Source organism: Larimichthys crocea, chromosome III (genome assembly GCF_000972845.2).
Source record: "Larimichthys crocea isolate SSNF chromosome III, L_crocea_2.0, whole genome shotgun sequence".
Classification (NCBI taxonomy): domain Eukaryota; kingdom Metazoa; phylum Chordata; class Actinopteri; family Sciaenidae; genus Larimichthys; species Larimichthys crocea.
This window is the reverse complement of record NC_040013.1, coordinates 18,486,004-18,509,947: the sequence shown is the minus strand read 5'-3', so window position 1 is coordinate 18,509,947 and position 23,944 is coordinate 18,486,004. Positions and strand designations below refer to the sequence as shown.

The 23,944-nt window shown below is 38.6% G+C and overlaps 1 protein-coding gene across 1 annotated transcript in view; it reads left to right on the top strand.

The window, feature by feature from the left end:
* The first annotated feature begins 10,331 nt into the window (after positions 1-10,331).
* Positions 10,332-23,944, top strand: part of neurl1ab (neuralized E3 ubiquitin protein ligase 1Ab) — a 28,541-nt gene continuing 14,928 nt past the window's right edge. The window contains exons 1-3 of the mRNA XM_010744080.3: positions 10,332-10,602; positions 15,436-15,677; positions 16,617-16,938. Of these exons, the coding sequence (XP_010742382.2) occupies positions 10,569-10,602; positions 15,436-15,677; positions 16,617-16,938 (598 nt within the window). The 5' untranslated portion in view covers positions 10,332-10,568. The remainder of the gene's footprint in view (positions 10,603-15,435; positions 15,678-16,616; positions 16,939-23,944) is intronic.

Below are 23,944 nucleotides of genomic sequence, written 5' to 3'. Positions count from 1 at the left end.
AAAGTGCCTCACCAAAACATTGGCACTGTGCTGCTGTTTTGGTTCAAAACTGCATTTGAACTTGTGCATTTTGTTCATGCTAGAAGAGAGGCTGTCAAAATCATATTGAAACCTTCCTCCCACAACAGACACTTCTTTCTCCAAAGCTGTCATATTAAACAGTATAGGACGAGATTAAATATAACAGGAATCATCAGAGAAAAGCTGTGATGTTATCTTATTGCCAGGCTGTTGTAATCTGCTGGTAAAATTCTTAAATTACTATTTTTAATACAGGTTTATGCGCATTTAGTATTATGTAGGAAAACTAAGTCATAAATAATAAATAAGTAATAAAAGGATCTGTGCTTGGATGCATGAAAAATTGTCTTACTAACTTATACTCTAACTTATCATTATAAAATAAATGCTGATCACACAGTGAGAGTGATATAAAATAATGGCACCATCCACATGTAGATAGGTTCCCTCTTAAAGTGCACCTTGTAAACCTTGTAAAGTCCTTGCTGTGGCCTGGGTTTGCAGTCCTTTGCTGTATGTCATCCTTGCTTTCCTTCCCATCTTTGTCCAAAATAAAAAGGTATAAAAGCCAGCCCAAAAAATAATTTATTAAATAGATCTGGGCATGAAGGCTCAGTTTACAGGACTGAACAAATTCACACTTTTTCTCCTTATGTTTTCGTCTAATGATAACTCGACCCGGAGACCAACTCCTGTTGTACTTACTTGTTTGTGTGAGGCAATAGTGTTAGTCAGAACTATGTTGTTACTTTGCAATGCACATCATTACAATGGCTTTTGACTATTCCCAAATTTAATATAAAATTGTGACAGTTTCAATTTACCTTTTCAGTGAACATGCTTTTTTCTTCTCTCTTATTTCTTAAGCGGAAACGGAAAGCGATCCTGTCTTTGCGACAGGGCTGAAAAGTTGTCTGTTTCCACTTTAAAAACATCTGGGTATATTTGTCATTGAAAACGGGTAAACACTGAACCCGATTAACCTTATTCAAAGTTCATCTTTGTCTGATATGATAAAAGAAGATTCAGCCTTGTCATCACTTGCTTTTGGGACGTGTGCCAAAAATCATAATAAATACCATGCATGGATCAAATTAAACAGGCCTTTCAGCCTCAACTAGAAACTGTCTTGGCACTTCCACAGTCACCAACCCCAACTTGTTTTCAAGCAAGAAGCAAATCAGATATCCAAACAATCAACAGTCTTTTCCATCAGTTTATTTTAATGTAAGTGTATAAACAGCAAAATAACAAGGGAGTGAAAGTTTTTTACAGTTTTTATTGCCTCAAAAATATCTAATTTCCTAACAGTCCTGGCTAAATGTTACAACAGTGCATTTTCTACCAAGCATCATTAAACTACATTTTGTCCACACTTATACAAATAAATATGGTAATTATACTGACCTATGATTACACAAATTGTATATTAATTTGCTTGGCTTTGTTGCAGTACAGCATAAAGGCAAAAATTGTATTTTGTGCAAAAATCCAATTGTTGATTATTTTAAAGGTTTTACACATAAAGGTTAATTTGTTCAGGTTTGCAGATATGAAATTTTAAAGTATTTAAACCTGCATTACAAACAGTGCAAAACCAAATTGTTGGAGTACCCCTTTAGACAAAATATTGCTCCAACAGTGTGACATATAAAGCTGATTTCTGTCACATCATGGCCACAATGCTGTTTTAGTTTGTTTTCCAAGCAGCATCATACTACACCAGGAGCATTTTGCCCACTAGACTCTGTTTCTTTGCTTAGATTTGTTCATTTTCTTCAGTTTTTTTTTTTTTTGTGCTTCTTAATTTAAAATCTAATGGGAAGATTTCCAGGAAATTTACAGAGCACTTTTATGCTCCCCAGAGGATGAACCGTGTTGAAATCAGTGACTGATTGTTGAGCTTTACTGTATTCACACACTGACATATAGTTGTACGTTGTCCAGAGCGCCATATGCTTGTTATTTTAATCAAACACGCCCTGAGCGGCAGTATAAGATTAATAAATTACACCTCATAAGCAAACAGAGACTGTCAGTATTTGTATTATGTCCTCTAATGTCATTACATCATTATGAATTTATGTAAAGTGCTTTAATTATGCATTAGGCCAAAGCTGGAGGGACCACCTTAAATATTTATTGATTATAAATGTCATATTTCATTATAAACTTGCTTTATTCACGGTTGGTTTACTCTTTGCTTCAGTTAACATTCCAACATGTTTGCAGTCACACTCTGCTCCAGCAATGCTTTACAGGCTCTATATTAGTGAAGGTTTAAACAGTTTATAATACAGTGCTAACAATGGTGGAAAGACTGTAAACAGCTGTACTGAACTACAGCATTTCTTCTTATTACAGCAGGACTTAGATGTTCTGTGATTTCAGTGCTAGGTAGAAAACACACACTTTAAATTAAAGCTTTGCATTTAAGTGTGTATTCCTTTCTCACAATGGTCATGTCCCTTAACATCATTATATAACCAAACCACAATGGTAATTAAGTGAAATACTGGACTCCACCTGTCTTCACTTTATTAGCATCTATTCAGTTCCTCCTCAGCTGAATTGATGCAGGTGCTGTAGAGAGAAAAGAAATGCTGCTCTGAATTCATTTGATTTGCTGTGTTGCATTAAATGAACCACAAACCAAGCAGATGGGAACATCTGTTGAAAGGATGGTGCTTGATTTCAAGCACAGCTACTGCAGTGACCCTAAGATATGATATGAACAGTGCAGTTTAAAGAAAAACAAATATTTGTAGCAAAGCGAGGAATAATTAGTAAATCTTTGTTCTTCAGCACTGCTGGCTGAGCCATTTCATTATCTATTACTGCTGTATTATTTTTCCATGGGTTTCTAGGTCAGCATACTTCATGTTACACAAGAAAATTACACCATATTGTTCTTGAATTCTTTCAAATTTGTATGGGGAACTGGACTGAATTGCACAACAGATATGTGATGAAAATCACATTGGCATTTGAACCATAACTACAGTGATCCTGGTTTTATAATGAGGATTTTTTTTTCTCCCCTCTGGCTTGGATTTTATCCTCTTTGGAGGAAGATCAATTGTAATCATCTGAGCTCTCCATAGTAATGAAAGTGATGGAGGGCCTGCTTTCAGATGCTGTTTTCACAAGCTCCAATAAATGCTCTATAATTGTCATATCTGGTTATCAATAAGGGAATCACATGATGGCAAACATCCACAGTCCCCCCCCCAAAAAAAATCAGTAATTCTGGAGACTCACTGTCAGCAGATATTACAACACTTATCAGTAGGAAGAAATAGGCATCATGCTAGATTTATATCAAATCAAATAATTTTAGTTACTCATCTTCTATTATCTAAATATGCTTTTTTTTTACCATGATGTTCTGTTTTTGGGTCATGGAGTTCCCAGGCCCTCTTAAACAGTTCAAGAAACATGCTTAACATTGTTTTTTCACCATAATACTTCATGACTTTTTCTAATTTTATGAGTATTGTTTACAGAATTCAGAGGTCTGCTAGAAAATGATGCTGTACTTTTGTTTGGAGTCCAGGCTGGAAAACAACGTAAAAAAAAAAAGGATTTTTGATTCTATTCAAAGTCTATTTGGATTTATATAAAATATTATGAATGCATTATAATTCATGCCCCCATAATGCATTATAGACTTGGTCTTCATAGAAAGTGTTACTAATGTATCCACAACCAAACACTCTGTGTATCGAACTGCACAAATGTTATATATATATGATATAATTATATATTTATATATAGATAATATATATATATATATATATATAGATATATATATATAATTAGGATTTATATGATGTTTTGAGTCATGTGATGTGTGTGTTTCCTGTTTTTTGCATGTCTCCTGCACTTCCCTTATTTGGACTGTGTTTTGCTGAGGATGGTAGGGAGAGATAATTGTATATCAGTAGTTCAAGGACGTGAGAAAAAGGCCTGGGAAGTGTAATTTTGATACATAATGTTCATTGCTGAGCAGAGAGCCAAAAAGGGAAATTATCAGTGGGGAGGTGTCAGCTCATTTTTAAAAAAATGTATAATAACCAACTGTTAGAGCTCCTCAGGGAGCCTTTTCTCTGCAGCCCCTTTTGTGTGTTGCACTGTTAATTGCTCCTTCTTGTACAAGAATAATAAATTCAACTTAAACTTTAAATACTTTGAATCCAGTCTTCCTTATTCAAGGGTTTTTCTTTAAAAATTCCAGTAACAATACGTCTCATCACTTTAACAAACACTAACACGCCGTGGTCAGACACAATATATTCCAAAAAACATGCAACAAGCTTATATTTAAAGTGTCTAGATACAGTACCTGTAGGACTATAACCAAAGATATTCTATAACAAAAGAAACCACATTCCTGTCTTCCTGTTTGTTTGGAAGTGTTGTAAACATTGTGTGGATGGATGAAAACAGATTGCGATAGAGATGGTTCAGTTAGTTCAGTTGTTATGAATCATCTTTGGTGAGACGAGACCAGCGATTGAGCACTGTCAGATAGAAGAGATATATCTATGATGTCAGATCTCGCGAGAGTGCATTGATGCTTAGACAGAGACAATTCTCTAACAAAGTTCATTTTCTCATTTCTCTTTCTTCATTTGTCTGTCTGAAAATGGCATTTTGGTGTCAGAATGTTCAGAAGATACGTGGCTTTTGAAAAATTAGTCCAATATTTACTTCACAGACTCTGAGGGGAAGGAATCTCTCATAATCTGTGCTCACATTCACTTCTCCCATTAGAGTTAATAGACTCTGCCACTGTCTTCTAAAGTTGATCTGCAGTGGCTAAACCCACATGACACAGATACAGAAAGTGATTCTTCTAGTGAGGTGTCTCTTTTATTAACTATCTTATAACTACAAAAGAGTATCTCAAATTCCAATCCCACTACCAAGAACTGACGTAAACTTTGCTCTGCATTGCCTAGGTCTGTCTAGGTAGTAAGGTAGACCATGGGCCCAAGTCAGACGAAGTCAGGCACTGCATTGAAAACACAGGTTTTTATTTGAACAGAAACAGTCGCAAGGTATGTTCAGCTTTTGTAGAAACGCAACTGGACTGAAACTGAGTGTTATCCAAGTCGAGTTTGTGGATTAAACAATAATATTCTCCCAGTTGTGTTCTGGCATGGTCTATTGTGTGTACCTAGTTTCTACATCTGTCTTGCTTGCAGTTCTTGCTGCAAAATAATGATGATGAATGATACCATATGAAGTTTCCTTTGGTTTTTGTCTTTTTTGTTTGGTGGTCAATTGACATAGACAGTGAATGTGAGAGAGTGGAGCACCAAGTTAAGTTAAGTTAACTTTACTTTAAAGCTAAAGAAGAAACAAGAAAATATGTTTGTTTGTAGATTCTGTGTTTTCCCTCAAACATAAGGTGCATAGCGATATCTTAATTTTTTTTCTAGGTTTTATGTAGGATTTGTGACAATGATTAGCCTAGAAAAGCATAAAATTAAGATCTGTTACACAGCTGGGCTAAGAGCCTTCAAATTTCTAACTGCTGTCTGTCTTTGTTAGGCAGTATGAGGCACTCACAACACACAGTACTTAACAATATATTGTACTCATATTGAAAAACTGCCGTGTTCTGAGTGAGCAACGGGAAATTAACTTTTTCCTTTTTTTTCAGGATGAAATCTGTCATTTTCTACTCACCCGATAGAACTCCAATGAAGTTTTGACTGATACCCCATTCAGCCTCTGTCATCTACCAAACTGCTAATGTTAACGGGAGAGTCTTTTCAGACAGAGAAAGAAAAGAACAGCAAACATAAAACGTCCATCAAATTTCCCTGAATGCCTCATTATTTTCCTCACTAACGGGGCTCTAGTGACGTGGTCTGGTGAGATTGTTGGTGCCTTTACAAACAAAGCATATTCACTGAGGGAAATAGAGGGGATAATGACTGCACTCACACTTGCAATTGTTTAGCTACAAACACCTGATTATGGTGCATGAGCTATTTAGAGAAACATGATGGACATTTTATGCTGTTTTGTGGCTGTAAAATGATGAATCCTTTAATTTTTCTGCAGTCTGGGAGAAGGCTAAGATGGAAATTTGGAGGCTAAATCAGTGTGTGTCTGACTGGAGTTTTGATTAACATGTGAGTCGATGATTTATTAAATGATAAGGCAAATCGTGAACAATGAATATATTCATGAAATGTGTCGTTTTTAAGTCTTTTGGGGGAAATCTTGTGTCTCAAATCATTCAAGACCAGTTAAAGTCATAAAAGAATAGTTCAACATTTTGGGAAATCCATATAAAGAAGTGAGGATCACTCAGGAATATGTCGTTCAATATGTTTTCTTAAAATATCTGTTTGGCATTAATCATATGTACAGAGTAGAAACAAAAACAACTGTGGGGAAATTATACGATGAAGAAACAGACTGACAATATTGGATAAATAGAGTGCAAACATTCAGACCTCCTTTCTACCACAAAGAACTGGAAAGTGAACAAACTACACAGTTTTACCTGGCCAAAATCTGAGACTCAACTGTTGAATGTTCTTTTAGGTGTCAAATCAAGCCAAGTTTGAGTAAGTGAGGGCTCTTAGCGGTCAAATCCAAGTTTCTTTATTTTTCTGTATGTGTAGATTTTAGTATAGGTGCTATCAATGTGTTTCACATGTGTTCATACTGCTGTTGTTGCTCCTCCAATCACCAGGTTCATCAGTTGAGTGTTGAGAGTTGTTTCACTCACCAACACAAAGGCAGAAGAGAATAGCAACAGTAAAACCTCACCCATGTGGTGCACATTCAAGTCCGACAAGTACAATGATCAATGTGGAAATGATTTCTTCACATGTGGGCAAAAACAGAGCACCACATACACAAGCAGATTTCAAATTATTTACAAAATACATATACCAAGTATTATCTTGCCAGTCATAAAATGTCTTGTGGAGAAATGTTCTTTATCTGCAGAGACTGCCTTTTTGTAAATGACAGTATCAGTAAAAACAATCAAATATTCATTTTAAATATTTTGACACCACTACCTATCTACCCGGTGTCCCTGCCTCTCAGTTAGTCTTCATGGAAAACATTATTTCTGACCCTGGAGATCGAGTCAAGTTGTGCTGTTGGGCATGAACAGCAATTAGAGGAAACCCTTAGAGGAGGGCACGGCTGTGAACTGCAGGCTATATTGTGAAATTAGACAGCTTTACAATACTCAGTGCTGCTTCAGCTATCATTTAGCTTTGTTTATGAATGATTAAAGAGATTCAGTGAGATGTCGGCCTCGCAGTTAGTCAGTTCATAGTCCCTCAGGTCTTTAAACACATCATAATCTCAGAGATGATCCTTAAGTTCCACAGTCTCTGGATCACTGCACACCACTAAGTGCCAGGTTAAATAAAATCCAAACCAAGCTCGTAATACTGTTATATTCTTTTTCTGTTAGATCTACAACCCTTAGCTCAAAAACAGATGCAACCTCTGGACAATTGTGTATGAAAGTAGGAAAGTAAAGAAATACAGATAATGAACCAAAAAGGACGAGGAACTTTTTGTATACTTATTTGCCTTGTATAACAGCAGAATGTCTGTTTGTTTGTCTGCTCATTTTGGCACTGTGTGTAGATATGCTGAAAGCCTCAGAGAACCGTAGTCAAAGTTCTTTCTGTGAGCATCCTTTGCCAATAAATAAACTAGATTCTGGTCCTTTTAGATGAATGCTTAGAGTCCCTTCCAGCTACAGTTTGCCTGATGACAGTCTCATGATCAATAATCCTTCCTCCAGTATCCACTGTCTTATGTCACTGTCACTTTTGAATGCTATGTGACAATTTGATTTTACCTCTGTTACGTGCCTGGGTTCTCTTTCTGCCGACGCAACCCTATTGAGGATCATGTGATGCTCTTGTGTTACTTTGTAATGTTTTGCATATGGCTTCAGGGCGAGGGTCCAAACTCAGAGTAGAATGGTGTTTTTGTTCAACATGGATCATCCCCGAAGAGAGCAAGCTTGTGCACGGCTCCCTCAAACAAGGTTGTCAAGATGTCCGAGGAGGCCCAAAGCCAGCACACCCCACCAGGCAGCTGCTGCCTGCCAGGCACCCATCTACAAATAATCTACTGTGGGAGGAGGTGTCAGTCTGTTCTGCCAGGGTATACAGTGTATATCTAATCCTGAGTGAAAGCTATTCAAAGTTGTTATACAAAGAATAGGTAATAATAAAAAATTTGAAACAACTATTCTGTGACCGGGATCGTTGATAAGTAATTACCTGCTGGGCACATACCCAAGAGACACCTATTGAGGACAAGCAGCCTCTGTTTAAAGGGGCTGTTGCAAATATACACAGAGAAATGCAAAACCACTACAAAGGCAGCATGACTGTTGTGAAAATTATTAATCTGTGAGGTCTGGAATAAGGACTTGGAAGCAAATTGTCTTTCCAGTAGCTTTATTCTTTGCGTAAAGGTCAAACAGTTATACAGAGTGCACACAGTCTGCTGCAGTCTTGGCCACAGTGAAGACCAATTGAGCCTTTCCTATAGTCAGACAGAAGCAAACTCTGAAACTAATTCACACCCTCTGTGGTAAAAAAAAGTCATGGCTGAGATGAGCTGGCTTAAAACCAGCCCTGCAGTCAGACATAAGAGTTCTCCACATATAAACCTAGACAGTATAGAAGTTCAAAAGGTTACATACATGTCAGAAAAAAAACACAGACACCAAAAAACTAGAGACACAGTATGACAACAAAAGATACGAAATTACAAAACGAATACAAACAGATGCAAAACGATCACAAAAGAAAGAAATGTTTTCACTTTTTGTGTTTTGTAATTGATATTTCGTAATTGCTATATACTTGGCAACCTCCCTCGATGCCTAGTGGCATGATGCTTTGATGTTACTGTAGGACACAAGGCATCTTGTTTTAGCATTTCACAGTGAACAACACTTCTTCTTGTATTACAGAACAGATTTTGACAGCCCCGTGATCAGGTGGCATGTCAAACTCTATTAAGTATGACTGTGATAGCTACAGGGTCCATGCCATGAATTGTGTAAAACGTGTTCTGTTCACACTTTTTTTGCTTTTGATATTTTTAGTTCATCTCAATTTCCTTTGACGAATAAAAATCAGTTTGACCACTTTTCATGCAAAACCACTACAGTATGTAAGAGCTGCATGAAAAATACCCAGTGGTATGGCTTTACCCTTGTTGCAAATTGCTTACAGACAGTCAAGTTAACCGCAATCAGTTTGTATAAACAACATGAGAATATAGCTCATGCTACTGAGCCAGTACAGCGTCTCACAGGCCTGGCTGCCGACACAAGTTATGTAAACGCTAAGGTGACAAGGCAGATCCTGAGAGGTGGCCGCTAGGGACCAGGGCCATCATTCCAACTCTGAAACTCGCTTCATAAAAACCTCAAACAAGTTCTTTTACTTTAAAGAAAAAGAGAAAGGACATCAAACTGTCTTTGAGGAAAACTATTCATAAAATGAAAAGTGAAGTTACTTTACAACCCAGCCAATGTTGTTCAGGCCCAATTTCTCAGCTCCATTATGACAGTAAGCCTGAAGTCAGCAGTGTCTCTGCTTGGTCATCGTGGCAACTGGAACGCCACGACGAGACGTCATAATGTCTCAGCATTCATCTTCCTCAAAACTACCAAGTAAATCTTGAACGCACCACAATGTGGATACTAGATTTAGATGGGCAGAAAAACAAATCTCTGTATTATCGGTCAGTTTTATGCATTCCCTCTCGATGGGTCCTTGAAGTGGTTTTCAGTGAGTTTCTGCCCCCCGCAAAAAACTGAAAATGTTGAACCCTACAACCTAGAACTTCTGTTTTCCAGTCTACCAATCCAAGTGAATATCTGAGCTTATTCATATGAATGTAAACAACAGTTTAAAAGTAGAAGAAGATCAAAAATGGAGTCCTCACAACAGGTGGAAGGGGAAAAAAACGCACCAGGACGTCCAGTTTTACTTAAGACTTCAGCACAAGAGAAGAGGATATGAAACTCAAATAAAATGTATAAATAAATAAATAAATAAATAAATAAATAAATAAATAGTATGTTTTTTGGAGAAAAAACAAAAGTATCACATATATTACAGGAAGAAGTGTCCTCTCAGAGTCTAAGTATCACATATATTACAGGAAGAAGTGTCCTCTCAGAGTCTATAAGAATCAAATGTATTTCACGCAGAGACCCTTGAAGTCCCCTCTTTGGTAGCTACAGCGTTAATAGTCCCGGGAAGCCCCACCTCCACTACCACCTTTTATGTTAATTTCAGCGTGATCTGTGCATGGACTGGAGGGAGCCGCCGAGTGCTGGATCTGTTGTCTGCTGCTTAATGTCGATGAGGCTTTGGACAGACGCAACCTGCCGCTGAATCTCTGTCGGGAACGGCGTCGTGTCCGTATAATGTCGCCGCTGAGGATGCGCGTCTCCATGTGAATATCTGTGGATCCAGCCGGTAGTTTAGAGAGGAGGTGAACGCACCTTGCATCCAGCCATGGGAGGTCAGATCACTAGAAATACCTTGTACGGTAAGAGACATGTGTCATCACGGGACAGGAGACTCCTGTATTGATCATTTATTATTAATGAATAAAGTGATTATCGTAACAGGAGATGATATAATCGAGTTGTGAGCGTGCTTGTGTGTCTTCTGTGTGCATTGAAGTAGTAGGCGTCTTGGTAGCCTAAAATAAATGAGAAGTGAAAGTAGCCAAGTTTTCGCCACCTTCTGTAAGTCACGACTGGAGAAATATGAACAGGAAGTCGTGTTTTTTTGAAATATAATAAGCCACTACAGAATCATATTATAAAAACATCCCAGAGATGAAGTTTGTCACTGAAGTCTGCTTACTGAACTTCAAATCAAGTTGGTGTATAACTTTTCCTCACCTGGCTTTGTCTTTAATTGAAGGTGATTCATTTGTAGGACACATGAATGTCAACATGATGGCAGATAGTGTCACATTTGTGATGTTTATATGTTTCTACTCATGTGGCTATGAATTAAACTTGTATATGTCTCAAATAATGACAGCAGGTGCATTTTTGTTTGATCCATTTTCACATTAAAGTTTCTTGCAAAAGCTTTCTGGACAACGATTACAATTTTAATGTCGGATTTCATCGATTATTTGCAAGTGCAATCATGATTTCATTTGCTGTCTGACTGAAACATGCACACGTGTATATTTAAAAGGATCATCTATATTCAGTTTAAATGTGTAGAGCACTATAAATAAGCTTGAAAGCAAAGCATGGATGTAAAGTGTGTTTGGCTCTGACTTCTGCATATTAGTCAACTTAATATTCTGACAACTTGAACCATGACAGAAAATCTATGTGTCAAACATCAGTCTTAGGGTGGGGTGGGTGGTTTATTGATTATGGTGGTTGTAGAGCCTTGACAATTAGTCAATCATTTGATTATTTAATTGCCAGAAAATCACTTAGCATCTAATTAATTAATGCTTTAATCAGTTATATGTGTCTTTTAAGCAAAAATGCAAAATGTCCACCATGTGGAAATGCTGCATGATTGTATGACTGAGTTTGCACAGAGGTTAAACCATTTTTTCTAAGAAAGGCAATTAGTCTCGAATGTTAGTATTGGCTGTTTTCCCGTGCTTTATCTGACCGTGATTCGAGTTTCTTTGTTTTTTTGGACTGTTGGTTGAACAAAATAAGCAATATCAAGATAACCCCTTGAGCTTAGACCAAATGATGAATCAATTAATTAAAGAAAACTGTCATCAGATTAATCTCTAATGTAAATGATTGTTAGTTACAACCCTTGATGAAGTTGGCCTTCAGTGACTTTACATTTGCAAAAATGGAGTGTTCGCTGATGATTTGATGTCTTAATATTACATGAGCTGATCGTTTGGATATAAAGCAGACACATGTAACGTATTTCTCAGATGGACACGGGCCAATCCATATAGTGCTTTTTCCAATTTCACTATAAGGGGCCACTGGTGTGAAGTAATATTAAGGGTGCAGACAGGGGCGCTGCTAGAAATTCTTGGCCCTCTGACAGGAGCTCAGTAAATGAAAATGTAATCCATGTTGTGTTGTAGGGCCCCTATCGAGCTCACATGCTCATGAATCATTCAGCTCTCCCCATTTGCCAATGCTGCATGATTGAATTACTGAAGTTTAGGTATCACAGTGTGACATTTCCACAGAGGTTAAAGCAATTTGTAAAGAGTTCCACAAGTTGGGTGTTTGTAAAAGTTTTAGAGGAGAATAAAAATATCCCAGTGTTGAGATTACAAGTAACATGGATCACTAGCTCTTGTTTCTCTTGTTCAACAGAAACTTTGCTTCAGTTTTGGCTTCTGGCGTCTCCTCATGTAGAAACTCGCTCCAAAACGAGCTGAAGATGTATTACCGGACCTACAAGTTGATTACTTAATTCATCATTTAGTTAATCAACAGGAAGTTAATCAGGAAGATATTTTGATAACGAATAAAGAAAAAGTACCCAAATTCTCTGGTTCCAGCTCTTCCTTAATGAACATGTTCTGGTTGCCTTAGTCCACTGCAATAGTAAATTGGAAGTCTTTGTTTTGGCGGATTAATCAATCATGAATGAATGATTGCAAATAAACAGCGCTGCAAAAGTAACAGGACTGATACCAGAAGAACAGAAGATCTTTTTAGGTTTTTGAAAATGACTTGTGTTTACATCTGATTGAGACACACACTAGCCATGATATATCTGCAAAAGTTAAAAGCATATGTGTGCCCTTTGGCTCTTTAGGATGTTGCCTGTGAGCGCTTGTCTTGTGAGAGGGGGCCACCAAGCCTTGATGCTCACGTCACACCACCATTAGGGACTGTTAAGGCCTCTTAGTCAGACCAAGTCTGGGGATGAAACACAGAGGAGTGTAAGAGGCCAGGTGACACTGACCAGGACCGCTCTTTGTCTCTACACTGTTTGTCCTTTTCAATTAATGACAGCAAAGGCAGTCACATTGTGTGCGGTGGTGCATTAAGTAACATTATCCTTCCTTAAGTTGCTCATCTGACATTTGTCATGGCACCTCTCTTTTATCGTGACAAGGCTCTGGTGAATGTTTACCCCGACGTCTCCGTCAGGTTGCGTGATTTCTTAAACACACTTCAGCAGCCACTGGATCATCGGCACTTTTGGCTCTAACCAGCTGCCATTCACAGTAAATCAAATGTGGTATTTTTATTTATCCTTTTATTTACTTCTTTTTATAGTTTATATAGTCCTCTGTGTGCTGAATGCTGTAAACACACTCAAAGATGGCTGGGGTGTGAAACTAAAGCTGCTCCTCAGATGATATTAATACAGCGATAATAAAAGAAGAGATTGGATTAGATGGTAAAGTGTGTGTGTGAGGTGTTGCTTCTGTTTTAAGATCTTACAGGAAATACTCTATTCAGTCTCAGGTCTGGTCACTGGTGGAGTACAATACAGTTCTGTTTTGTTTTCCTGAAGACATCACGTATGACATGACATCATGGATGCAATATGGTTGAAGGATTTGTTATGACTTCATTTTAGACCACTGTTGTGCACAGAGCACAATTCCACATTGTTCTGCAGGGACAAGAGTATGCAAGGAGCTTAACAAATACACTGTACTGAGCCCAGAACACTTGGCAGAGCCTCTCTGATTGTGATTTGAAGGGAAAGACTCTTTCTAGTTTGACCTCAACAAATTATATGTTTTTTGTGCAACCATAGCGGGAAACCATGTCGTCATTTTCTGCTCAAACATCTATCTCTGCCCTGAAAGCAAAACAATAAGGGTGTTGCAAGAAGTCACATGACTAGTCAATCTGCCAGTCCTGAGTCTTAATTGATTTGTCTCCAGGGTGCATAATAAACCTCTTGACCCTCCAAGGTCACTCCAAAGAAAGCATGAATATCTGTCTTTCAGCAATGGCTCATATTTCTCTCCCAGACAAATACAGGCAGCTCCTACACAGTCTTCCAAATTTAGGTGTGAAAATACACGCAGTTCTCAAGGACGAAGAAGTGTTAATTAGGCTTGAATTATTTATTTGGCTTCCAATCTTGGCACATTGACTGGATTTTGAGACCTTTTAAATGTCATTGTAGAGACGATTGTGGTACAGAAAACTGTATCAGATTACTTGATGATAGATATTTATTCATCAACTGATTCCAAATAATGAGAACCCGATGTCTGTGAGAAAATGCCTGCTCCGTGACACCACAGTGACCTTGTGCTTTGAAGAGATATGTGGAAACAAATAGGGGGAAAGTTGGGAGAGTCCTAATAAAAGCGAACAAGAGTGAAATCATGAAGCAAATTCAGTCTAAGAGAGCGATGTTTTGCTCTATTATGAGTTACTGTAAGTGGGAGCAGTCATGATTCACACATGTTCACATGGGAGCATTTTTAAAAGCTCTGCTGCACATTGTGAGTCAGATGTTCTCCTTTGGGTCTGCTCTTATTTTGCCACTTCCTCACACACAATAAATGCCATTAAATCTCATTTAGTAACAGCTATTTTGTTTATACAGTTGTGAATTTTTAGTGTTTCCATTCTAGTAAGACAGGTACTTTCAATCTCAGGCATAAAAGGTGTGATTGATTCATTACAACATGAGTCACACCTAGAAATAACATAATAATGGCCATGCCTTGGATGCACTGAATCAGGCAGCTGAGCATCAAGAACTTTAATTCAGCTGTTACAGTAGATATGTCATATGATGTTAGAGCGTCTTAAATGTGAGCTAATCATTTTCTGTTTTCTTTATTCTCCCTCTCCTGCTCCATGTCTACACTCTACTCATTATTGTACAAATGTTTTCCAGCATGCCGAGAAATAAACGGTTAAAAAACAAACCTTTTTAAAATCTGGCAAGATGTAGAAAAGCAAAAAAGTGAAATGACCATTTGCTGGAATTAGAGTATTTTGTGCATATTTCTCACAGCTGCATTGTTCTCCTTAATTAAATAACAAAGGGAACAATTCTGTCCTTGTACTTGTATTTATTTATTTTTCCATCCAAGGGCATTTCTGCATGCAATTGAACTTGCACATTGTTCTTTCATGTCTAGGTGTGTGGTTGTTGTACTGTGCTACCTTGAGAATCTGAAAGCAGAACCCAGATATTAGATTATGTTAAATGCATTTTTACTTAGCTGGATGTTTCAGTCTTGGTGAGATATGTGAGAGGAAATGACATGTGACAGAACCCACCTCATGATGTCAGTATATTATGTTAGGTGAAGTCTACCGTGTCATATCTAATCTAATATTCTAATCTAATCTAAAATTTGGCTATTTTACTGAAAATTGTGTATTCAGTAATTTAATTTCTGCTCTCCATCTTTTCTTTCTCCACATAGATTCTCTGAACGGACCGTTTCCAGCAACATCCCACCGATGCCACCACAAGCCCAAGCGCTGCCTACCTATTCAGCAATGTGGGAGTTTGTCCTCCTTCCCTCTGCTTTTCCACCCCAGCACCAAGGGCTCACAGATTGTCATGGACATGTCCCAGAGGACCGTCAAGAGACAGGCCAGCTTCTGTAACGCCATCACATTCAGCAACAGGCCTATCGCTGTGTATGAGCAAGTTCGGCTGAAGGTAAAACAAAGAACACTCGCTGTGTCCTAGTTATTACAGATTTTGATAAAGTGTTGAGGATGTGATGTGTAAACAGTGGAAAAATTGCAACAGGAGATCTCAGCATGCTGCACAGTAAAAACACAGGGTTAAAATTTGACCCAGTTTGGGTTTTATGTAGCATCAATGTTTTCACTCAGTATGTTTTTATTTTTCTTCTTCCTCACTGTCTCTTCCCTTCATCCCTCCTCTTTGCTCTCTTGTTTTGATTTTCTCTCTTTTTTCTCTCTGCGCTTGTGTGGGCCAAAGCAGCAGCAGCTTAGAATAAGTTTCCACTTCACCTATCAAGCCATCTATGTCTCGAAAGTGAGAGAGCGGGGCAAGCATTGCCATGTGAGGAATACTGTTATCTGGCACAGTAAATGCAAAGTAAATAGAGGTTCAAAATAAGACAAAAATCGTTTGCAGGTGATAAACATACCAAGGTTACCAGTCTTATCTTGGAGAATTTTAGCCAAGCTGGTGGCTTGGCACTACTAATGTCAATTGTGGTCTCTGTGTTGGCCCAGACTGAAATATCTCAGCAACTATTGGATGAAATGCCATGGAATTTGTTACCGCAGCAACCCCAGAATGATACTAATAACTTTGGTTATGCCTTAATTTTCCAGCGCCATCATTAGGTCAACATTTTAATTTAAATACTTTTATGAACAAACACCTGCAAGATGTCTGTGTTTAATGCTAATTAGCGAATGTTTTCATGCTGACACTGAAATAAGATTGCAAGCTTGGTAAATATTAATTAAAACTGCTAAACATTCAGCTCAAAGTTTCTCACATAGACGCTTGCATGGTTTAGCTCTTTTGGCTTTTATTTCACAAAACAAAGAGAAAAAGAAATGTAGAGATTCATTTATGGTTGATTATCTTCACTGATTAAAAACATGTATTCTCCAGATCACTAAAAAGCAGTGCTGCTGGAGCGGTGCACTGCGTCTTGGTTTTACATCCAAAGACCCATCGCGGATCAACCCAGACACCTTGCCAAAGTACGCCTGCCCAGACCTGGTCTCCCAGAGCGGTTTCTGGGCAAAGGCCCTGCCAGAAGAGCTCTCCAACGAGGGAAACATCATCTCCTTCTGGGTGGACAGGAAGGGCCGGGTGTTTTACAGAATCAACGACTCGAGCCCAATGCTGTTCTTCAGCGGCGTGCATGTCTCTGAACCTCTGTGGGCTCTCATAGACATCTATGGCCTCACAAGGGGGGTCCAGCTCCTAGGTGAGTCATGTATCAAGTCCTTTCTGAAAAATGATGACTCTGTTTGAATTGTGAACTGTATTTTGACTAAGAGATTATTAGCCTTGCTAGTGCCGTGTTTCTCAGTATGCCATAGGTCTGTCAGTCCATCACTACTTGGTTTAGACTGACATATCTCTAATACCTATAGGATGGATTTCCATGAAATTTGGCATTGACATTCATTGTCCCCAGAGGATAAATCCTAATGAAATCAATATTAATGTACATTTTTTCCAATGCTTTGATTGCCCAAATACCAATAAAACAAAAATTTTGCATCAGCTGTATGTTGTCTTTGTGCTAAAGGTGTTAGCATACTAAACATGGAACATGAAGCATGGTAAACAATACCAATATTAGCATGCTTATATTAGTATTTAGCACTGCTGTGCCTACATCCTCACAGAGCTGCTAACATGGCTGTAGGCTCCTCTTCTTACTATAATGCTTTACCACTGGAAAAACACTGCATCTGAATTTTTTCAGTGTGAACGGTTTAAAGGTGATGTTACGCACAGCTGCTCTACTTTTCCCACACCAACCAAATGGCTCAGTGGAAAAAGATGGTGGGAGATTAGGTGGATTGTATAGTTGCTACGGTTGTTAGTATCAAAGAAATGTCCCTAAAGGGGGAATTTTAAAATGTCTGAAACCCCTCTAATAAGCCTAAAGGGGGAATTTTAAAATGTCTGAAACCCCTCTAATAAGTTCTCTGTGCTGTTTAAAGGGTCATTACATCAAAGAAATTAAGAGCAAACAGCCCCCCCCCCCCGACTCTCCATCATTTACAGCCGTTTTAGACCGCACTGAATCATCTGAAGCGTGTTTGGATTGCAGATTGAGATGCATTTATGAAACACATGCGTTGGAAACAGCTGTCTCCAATTTTTCAAAACAATACAAAACTATGCAAAATAGATAAATATGAATCCTTGTGAATGCCTCAGTGCTTATTTATAACCATTTCCAAGAATTGCACTCCCTCTCTCCAAAGAATAGAGCCTGTCAGCGCTGTTAATAAAAATAGAAGAGGCTCCCATATTGTGTAGATAGTGCCATTTAACCTCATTTCTTGCGGTGTGGTTGACAGCGAGAAGCACGCTATCTTGTGATGGGCTGTTTGGTATCCAGCGCCAGAGTGCGACTATCTGGGGTTCACTGGCCTCTCAGTGCTGACCAGCACACAGCTCTTGTCGAAGAACAAGAGGAGTGTGTTGGTCATCCCAAGAGGACAGACAAGAAGAGGGATGATGTCAGGTAATGACATGTCTGGGGTGTTTTTTCCAAGACAATCAGAGCAGTGGAATGTCTCACTCTTTGGATCCAAGTATGAATTCGACTTCATGCGACCTGCAATCACCCCTAATACAGATTCACGTGTCTAAATGAGAGCCATGTTCACCAAATGTTAAGATATAGTTATTTTTCATTTAACAATTAAAACCAAGGTATCCCACAATGTGTAGTCGTAGCTCTATGTAATTTTTGCATGTGAATGGAGCCAGAAGCCAGAAATCCCACATTTTCTCTTCTGGTTTTCCCACATCAATTACGTTTATCCTCACATTGATGGTTTAAGCCTCAGTCAGCTGAAGGATCACTTGGCTATCAGCTTTTCTCTATAGCCCGAGAGCGTCACTACTCGAGAGCATGGTATATCTCAAAGGCCCAGTATTGTCTCAGGAGTTGGCTGCAGTTCAGCAAACACTTAGTCTCTGAAATATGGGTGGACACATCAAAGTCTGCTGCTGTGAACTGGCACATGTGTACATTTTCCTTTAACAAAATGGTGTGTTTTGATTCCTAATGATGCTTGCACTAGGGTCTTAAATTAATGCTACGTCAGCTGATTAATTGAGCCACATTTCACCTGTTGTGGGCTTGTAATCACACAATCTGTCCAGGTGGGAATTACAGATCTGCTGCACTTGGGTTTTTTTTGGGGGGGGTTCACAGGAGACAAATGGAGCGTGGAGTTGTGAATAAGCTCTGTGGAGTGTAGAAAATGGCTTGGTTAGGTGACCTTGATTTGGCTTTTGAGATAAATGTTCAAGACAGTGAGAATATAAGATAAGAGTTATAAACCTGTTGACTTCAGCCAGTGAGATAATGTGTTTTTAAGAGCTTTATGTTTATTAAAGGCGCACTCCAACTTTTACACATGAAGATCTACCTGTCAGGCAGAGTACCTGAAGTCACCCTGAAGGGAGCTTTTTAAAACAGCAATAGTCCTCATTGCACTCTAACATTGCCAAAATCACAAACAATTATCAGAGATACCATCTTTTTTATTCCATGCGTTCTTGTCCCTTTGGAAAACCAATGCCTATCTTACCTGTAATTCATCTCTGTCGCCAACAGTTTGGTCAGATATTCAGAGGTTTCAGCTTTTGTAGCCTCAGGCTACTAATTTAAAGCAGAGATGAGGAGTGGGATACAGAAGTCTGGTGGCCCCTGTTCAGGCTAGGCGATCAAATATGATCTCATACTTCACATATACTGGCATCAACAACAGATAGGAAGTGGCAAAGTAGTAAGACCCGCCTCTTGCTTGCTTTGATTGGCTGGCTGCTTGGGCCGAGGGGATATTCCAGAGAGTGACATTTAACCTTTGTTTCTCCAAGCTGAACCATTCTTGTGTTGTGACTTCATTCGTCGGCTCAGACCAGTCAGCCTTCACTCTCATATTTTAAGACCCATGTAGTGAGCAGAACTGTATCTGATCACATCCTTTCTCTGACTAGCTTTAATATTTCATGGGTTAATTATAAAAATGTCCCTGCTCACATGTCAACTGTCACAATTCTTCTGCAAAACACCATCTGAGTATAAACGTCTGCACAATACGTCACTGCTCGTCCTTCTAATGTAATGTTTTTTTCATTGTTACTTTATTTTTTTCTAAAGAAGTTGACTTTTTGTTGTTCGAGCTGAGTTGTGGATGATAAACCACGTTGAACAAACGCTCATGCAGGATGCTCATACTCTTGTTTCTGTTTGATTACATACTGTATTAAGGAACTCATCAAAGCCGCTATCCATCGCTGCCTTTTCACCTGTGCTGTCTGTCAATGCAGCCTGCTGCCAAACAGTTTCCTGACCTGCTATCAGGTCTTATTCTGTTTAAGGATCTTTTCAAGAGCTGTGTTATTTCCTCTCTAAGCTGTTATCAAGGGAGTGCAGTTCAACAGCTAGCCACCCATGCAAGGAGTCAAAGGTGATCGTGAGATCAGTGAGACAGCTTGAAAGCTGAGATGGTGTTGCGTAAGAGAGGAAGCTAAATTAATCTGCTGAAATCAAACTGAGCCTCAGGGGTTGTCCAGACCAACAATGCTGCCCATGCAATTTAAGAAAGATCTCTTACATCACCACTTGTCCTACTCGCGCAGCTATCAATAAAGACTAAAGTGCCATGCTTGTACAGAACAGCCTGCGCAGTTGAGGATCTGTGGCGCTACGCTGAGACACATTAGTCCTTGGAGGCACTTACAAAAGGTTTCCTCAAGTGTATAATATGTCTCAAGCAACATAACTGTTTTCAAAGCACAATTTGTCAGCTGTATTTTCACAGATGTCTGTGTATAATTCTCCGAGCGGTATTATAAGAAACCTTAATGCCCCATCTCTAGCTGTCACCATCAACTTTATAATTTAAAAAAATATGTATAGAGAGAGATATTTTTAGTACCTACAGTAACTCTTCAGCATTTTGTTTTGTCAAGTTTGTTGTAGAAGCTTCAGAAATCAGGTCACAAATAACTTGCAAGTGTTTTCAGCTTCATTTCCCTGAAGTGAAACACATATGGGAATGCTATACCTTTCCACAGTCAAAAAAGTTCTCCCTTTACACATGTACACATCTTAACAGAATGTGTTTGTTTATGGGGCGACTCCCAAGAGACCACACAGCATCCACCGTTTTGTACAGGTATGATGGATTCCTTCCAAGTTAGATAAGCGCAGCGAGTCAAAGGCATCTTTTGATGGATGCAAGATGCTCTACTGGGGGTTTGTTTACTTGAGGTAGATGAGTCACTTAATCACTGACAGAATGGTAGTGATCCGTGAGCTAACATCATCTGCAACCTGCTTCTCTAGTCATTAGAGAAGAATCCAAAATGGCTGCCAGACTGTCAAGAGGCTTAATACCTCTCAGGTGATTAAGAGGACGGTGTTGACATCAATCATCTCTGTACACAGCACTGCATTGCATCAGACCTGTAGAGCATCATAGTGGGGAAAACCTCCTGATATATGATTTGCATGCTTGCTAACATTCAGAGACATCACTCAGTTTCCACTTCAGAGGACAGACGCTTTGACAGAAGCTGCAGGACCTGGTGTTTCTGAATATAGTTTGCATATAGATAGATTGTAGATTAGATTTAGATAGATGTTCGCATTGCTCTATGGATGACATCCATTCTGTTGCTCTATCTTAACAAATATAAGATGGATTTTCATGACATTTTGGACAGACGTTCATGGCCTTGAGGGGATGAACCCTCGTGATTGTGGTCATTCCTTGACTTTTTATCTAGCGCCACCAGCAGGTCAAAGTTTTAATTTATCCTATATTTTAATTTTAGCACCAGTATATCAAATCAGGAATTTGCTTGTTCCCTGTTTTTTTTTTTTTCTAAAGTGCCACCTTGTGTAAAATGTCACCACTATTGAAAGGTTTTCCATTAAATATGGTACAAACTTTAAACAACAATTTGACAAATTCTTTGGCCAAACGCATGAACTAATGATATTCCCATCATCCTGAGCTGTGCTTGTAATCATGTTAGCATGCTAAGTGAACATGATTATATCAAGTGGCAACCTTCGTGGCTGTGACGTGAAGCTAAAACATAAGTGCCAAAAGCTGCAGTTACTCGACCGTCCACTTGAGGCTGGCTAAAGGACGAGTCAGTCTTAATAAAACCGGCATAGTAAAATGTTCAACTTCGCAGCAGAAATAAACATGTTTACAGCCTGTTTTTTTAATTTTTAGATAACTAATCCATTCAAATTATATTAAGGCTTCAATTTATGCATATTAAAGAGCGTGGCTGCTTTGACTGACAGGTAGGTGCCATTACAGGTAGCTTGTTTGAGCACCCAGTTAATCAATTGATCATTTTCTCAATTATTCAATTAATTATTACATAGCCATCATCACATTTCTTGTTTTCCCTGAACGTCTCTCCAAAACACCCAAATATTCAGTTCAATATAAGATAGAATGAAGAAAAAACTGCAAAATCTAGTCAGTCACCAAAATAGTTGTCCAATAGTAATCAATTAATCAACCTACTGTTTCAGCTCTAATCACATTTTAGCATTGTCATTGCAAGCATGTGCTGTGCCCACAGCCTCACAGAGCCACTAGCATGGATGTAATCTCTCTACACATTTCGTTGTTTTGTCTGAAACCCATTTAAAACTCTTGTTATTATATGAACCTCATGTTATTCAAATTTAAACTGAAACTGCCTGTAAGCAGTTACAGATCGCTGTACCTTTGACTCACACCTGTTTTGTCAACAGATAAAGAGATAGCGTGGAAATGCTGAAAAGCTGCACTGCTCAAACATGTTGGGCTGTCTGAACCTGATTGTGCTGTACTTTCCTTTCTTTGTGTCTATTTTTGTCTGTGTGTTCACACGGTGCACCTACCGCTCACGCTCACTCGCTACAGATCTCACTTATTGTTTCACTTGTCAACACGGATCATGCAGAGTTTTACAGGGTTTTGATTTGTGGATGAAATGGTTTTAAATATAGAGAGGTCACATAGGTGCAACCTGACGTGAGTGGCTAGATATGCAGTGTGGCTTCAGCCTGGTAACAATGCAGGTAAAAATGGCTCAGAATGACAGGATGGAGAACAAAATGTAAACTATAAAACATTCAAAACAGATAAAACTTTAAACTTTAAATTAAATTTGATTCTCTAATTGTGTTATTACACTGCCTAGGCATGGTCCTTACCTCTTTCTACAGGGCTTCAGCTGAACTAAACTCTTTTGTTAATTTTGATTGATGAAGACACGTGAAAGGCCTGAAGGATCTGATTACCCTGAAGTACTGCAAATGGATGTTGTACTAAGATGTTCAATATCTGTTCTGCTGCTTACAGCCAAATCCTCCAAAAACAATAAACTACAAATTCAGTATGGTAATAACAATATGCAAAGTCATCAGTCAAAAGTCGGTTTCCAGCCAAAGGCAAACAGCAGACGGTGAGGGGGGGAAAGGCAAAGAGAGATCCTAAATGTCTCCATATTATAAACATTTAGTAATTTCCTTGAGCTGGATTCTTTTGGCAGAATTGGACTAAAATCATGAATCATACTACAGCCTGTCGCTCTTTTCCCCCCGAAGCTCTCTTTTTCCTTAGACTTTCTCTTTCTGTATGCTGATCGCACCAATAAATCATATGAAAAGTGATCCTTTTTCAAGGGACTGGACATTTAAACCTGATTAGTCACATTAAGATTTTGCATTACCCTGTCCCAAATTCTCCTCTTTTGGAAAATACTGAAGCCTGTAACTTGAGTTCAGGTCAAGAGGACCATAAGGGCCATGTTGATGCCTTTTTTGGGTAAAAACTGTAAGGCTAGACCTTGACCATTTCCATTTTTTTGGTGTACACTATTTTCACAGGCACAAAATTAAATGCTACAATCATGTGATTTTTGAGTGTGATGTTTTAATTGCTAAATGTGATGTTTTTGGAATCAAATTGCTGGTAGTAGTTTTGCTGTTAATGACAGCTGTAGTTGCACACTTGGCACTATATCCTGATAATAATAAATAGGTAATTATAGTACACGAGTCTGCTAAGAGCCAAACAATGTACTATGAAGATTAAAGTGTAGTATTTATATATGGTGTGGAATTGGGATACAGATAGCTGAGATAACCTAGATTCCAGTGCAAAGGCGCTTTAATGAAGCCAGTGTGTTAAAATTAATTTCAGCTTATTATGAGACAA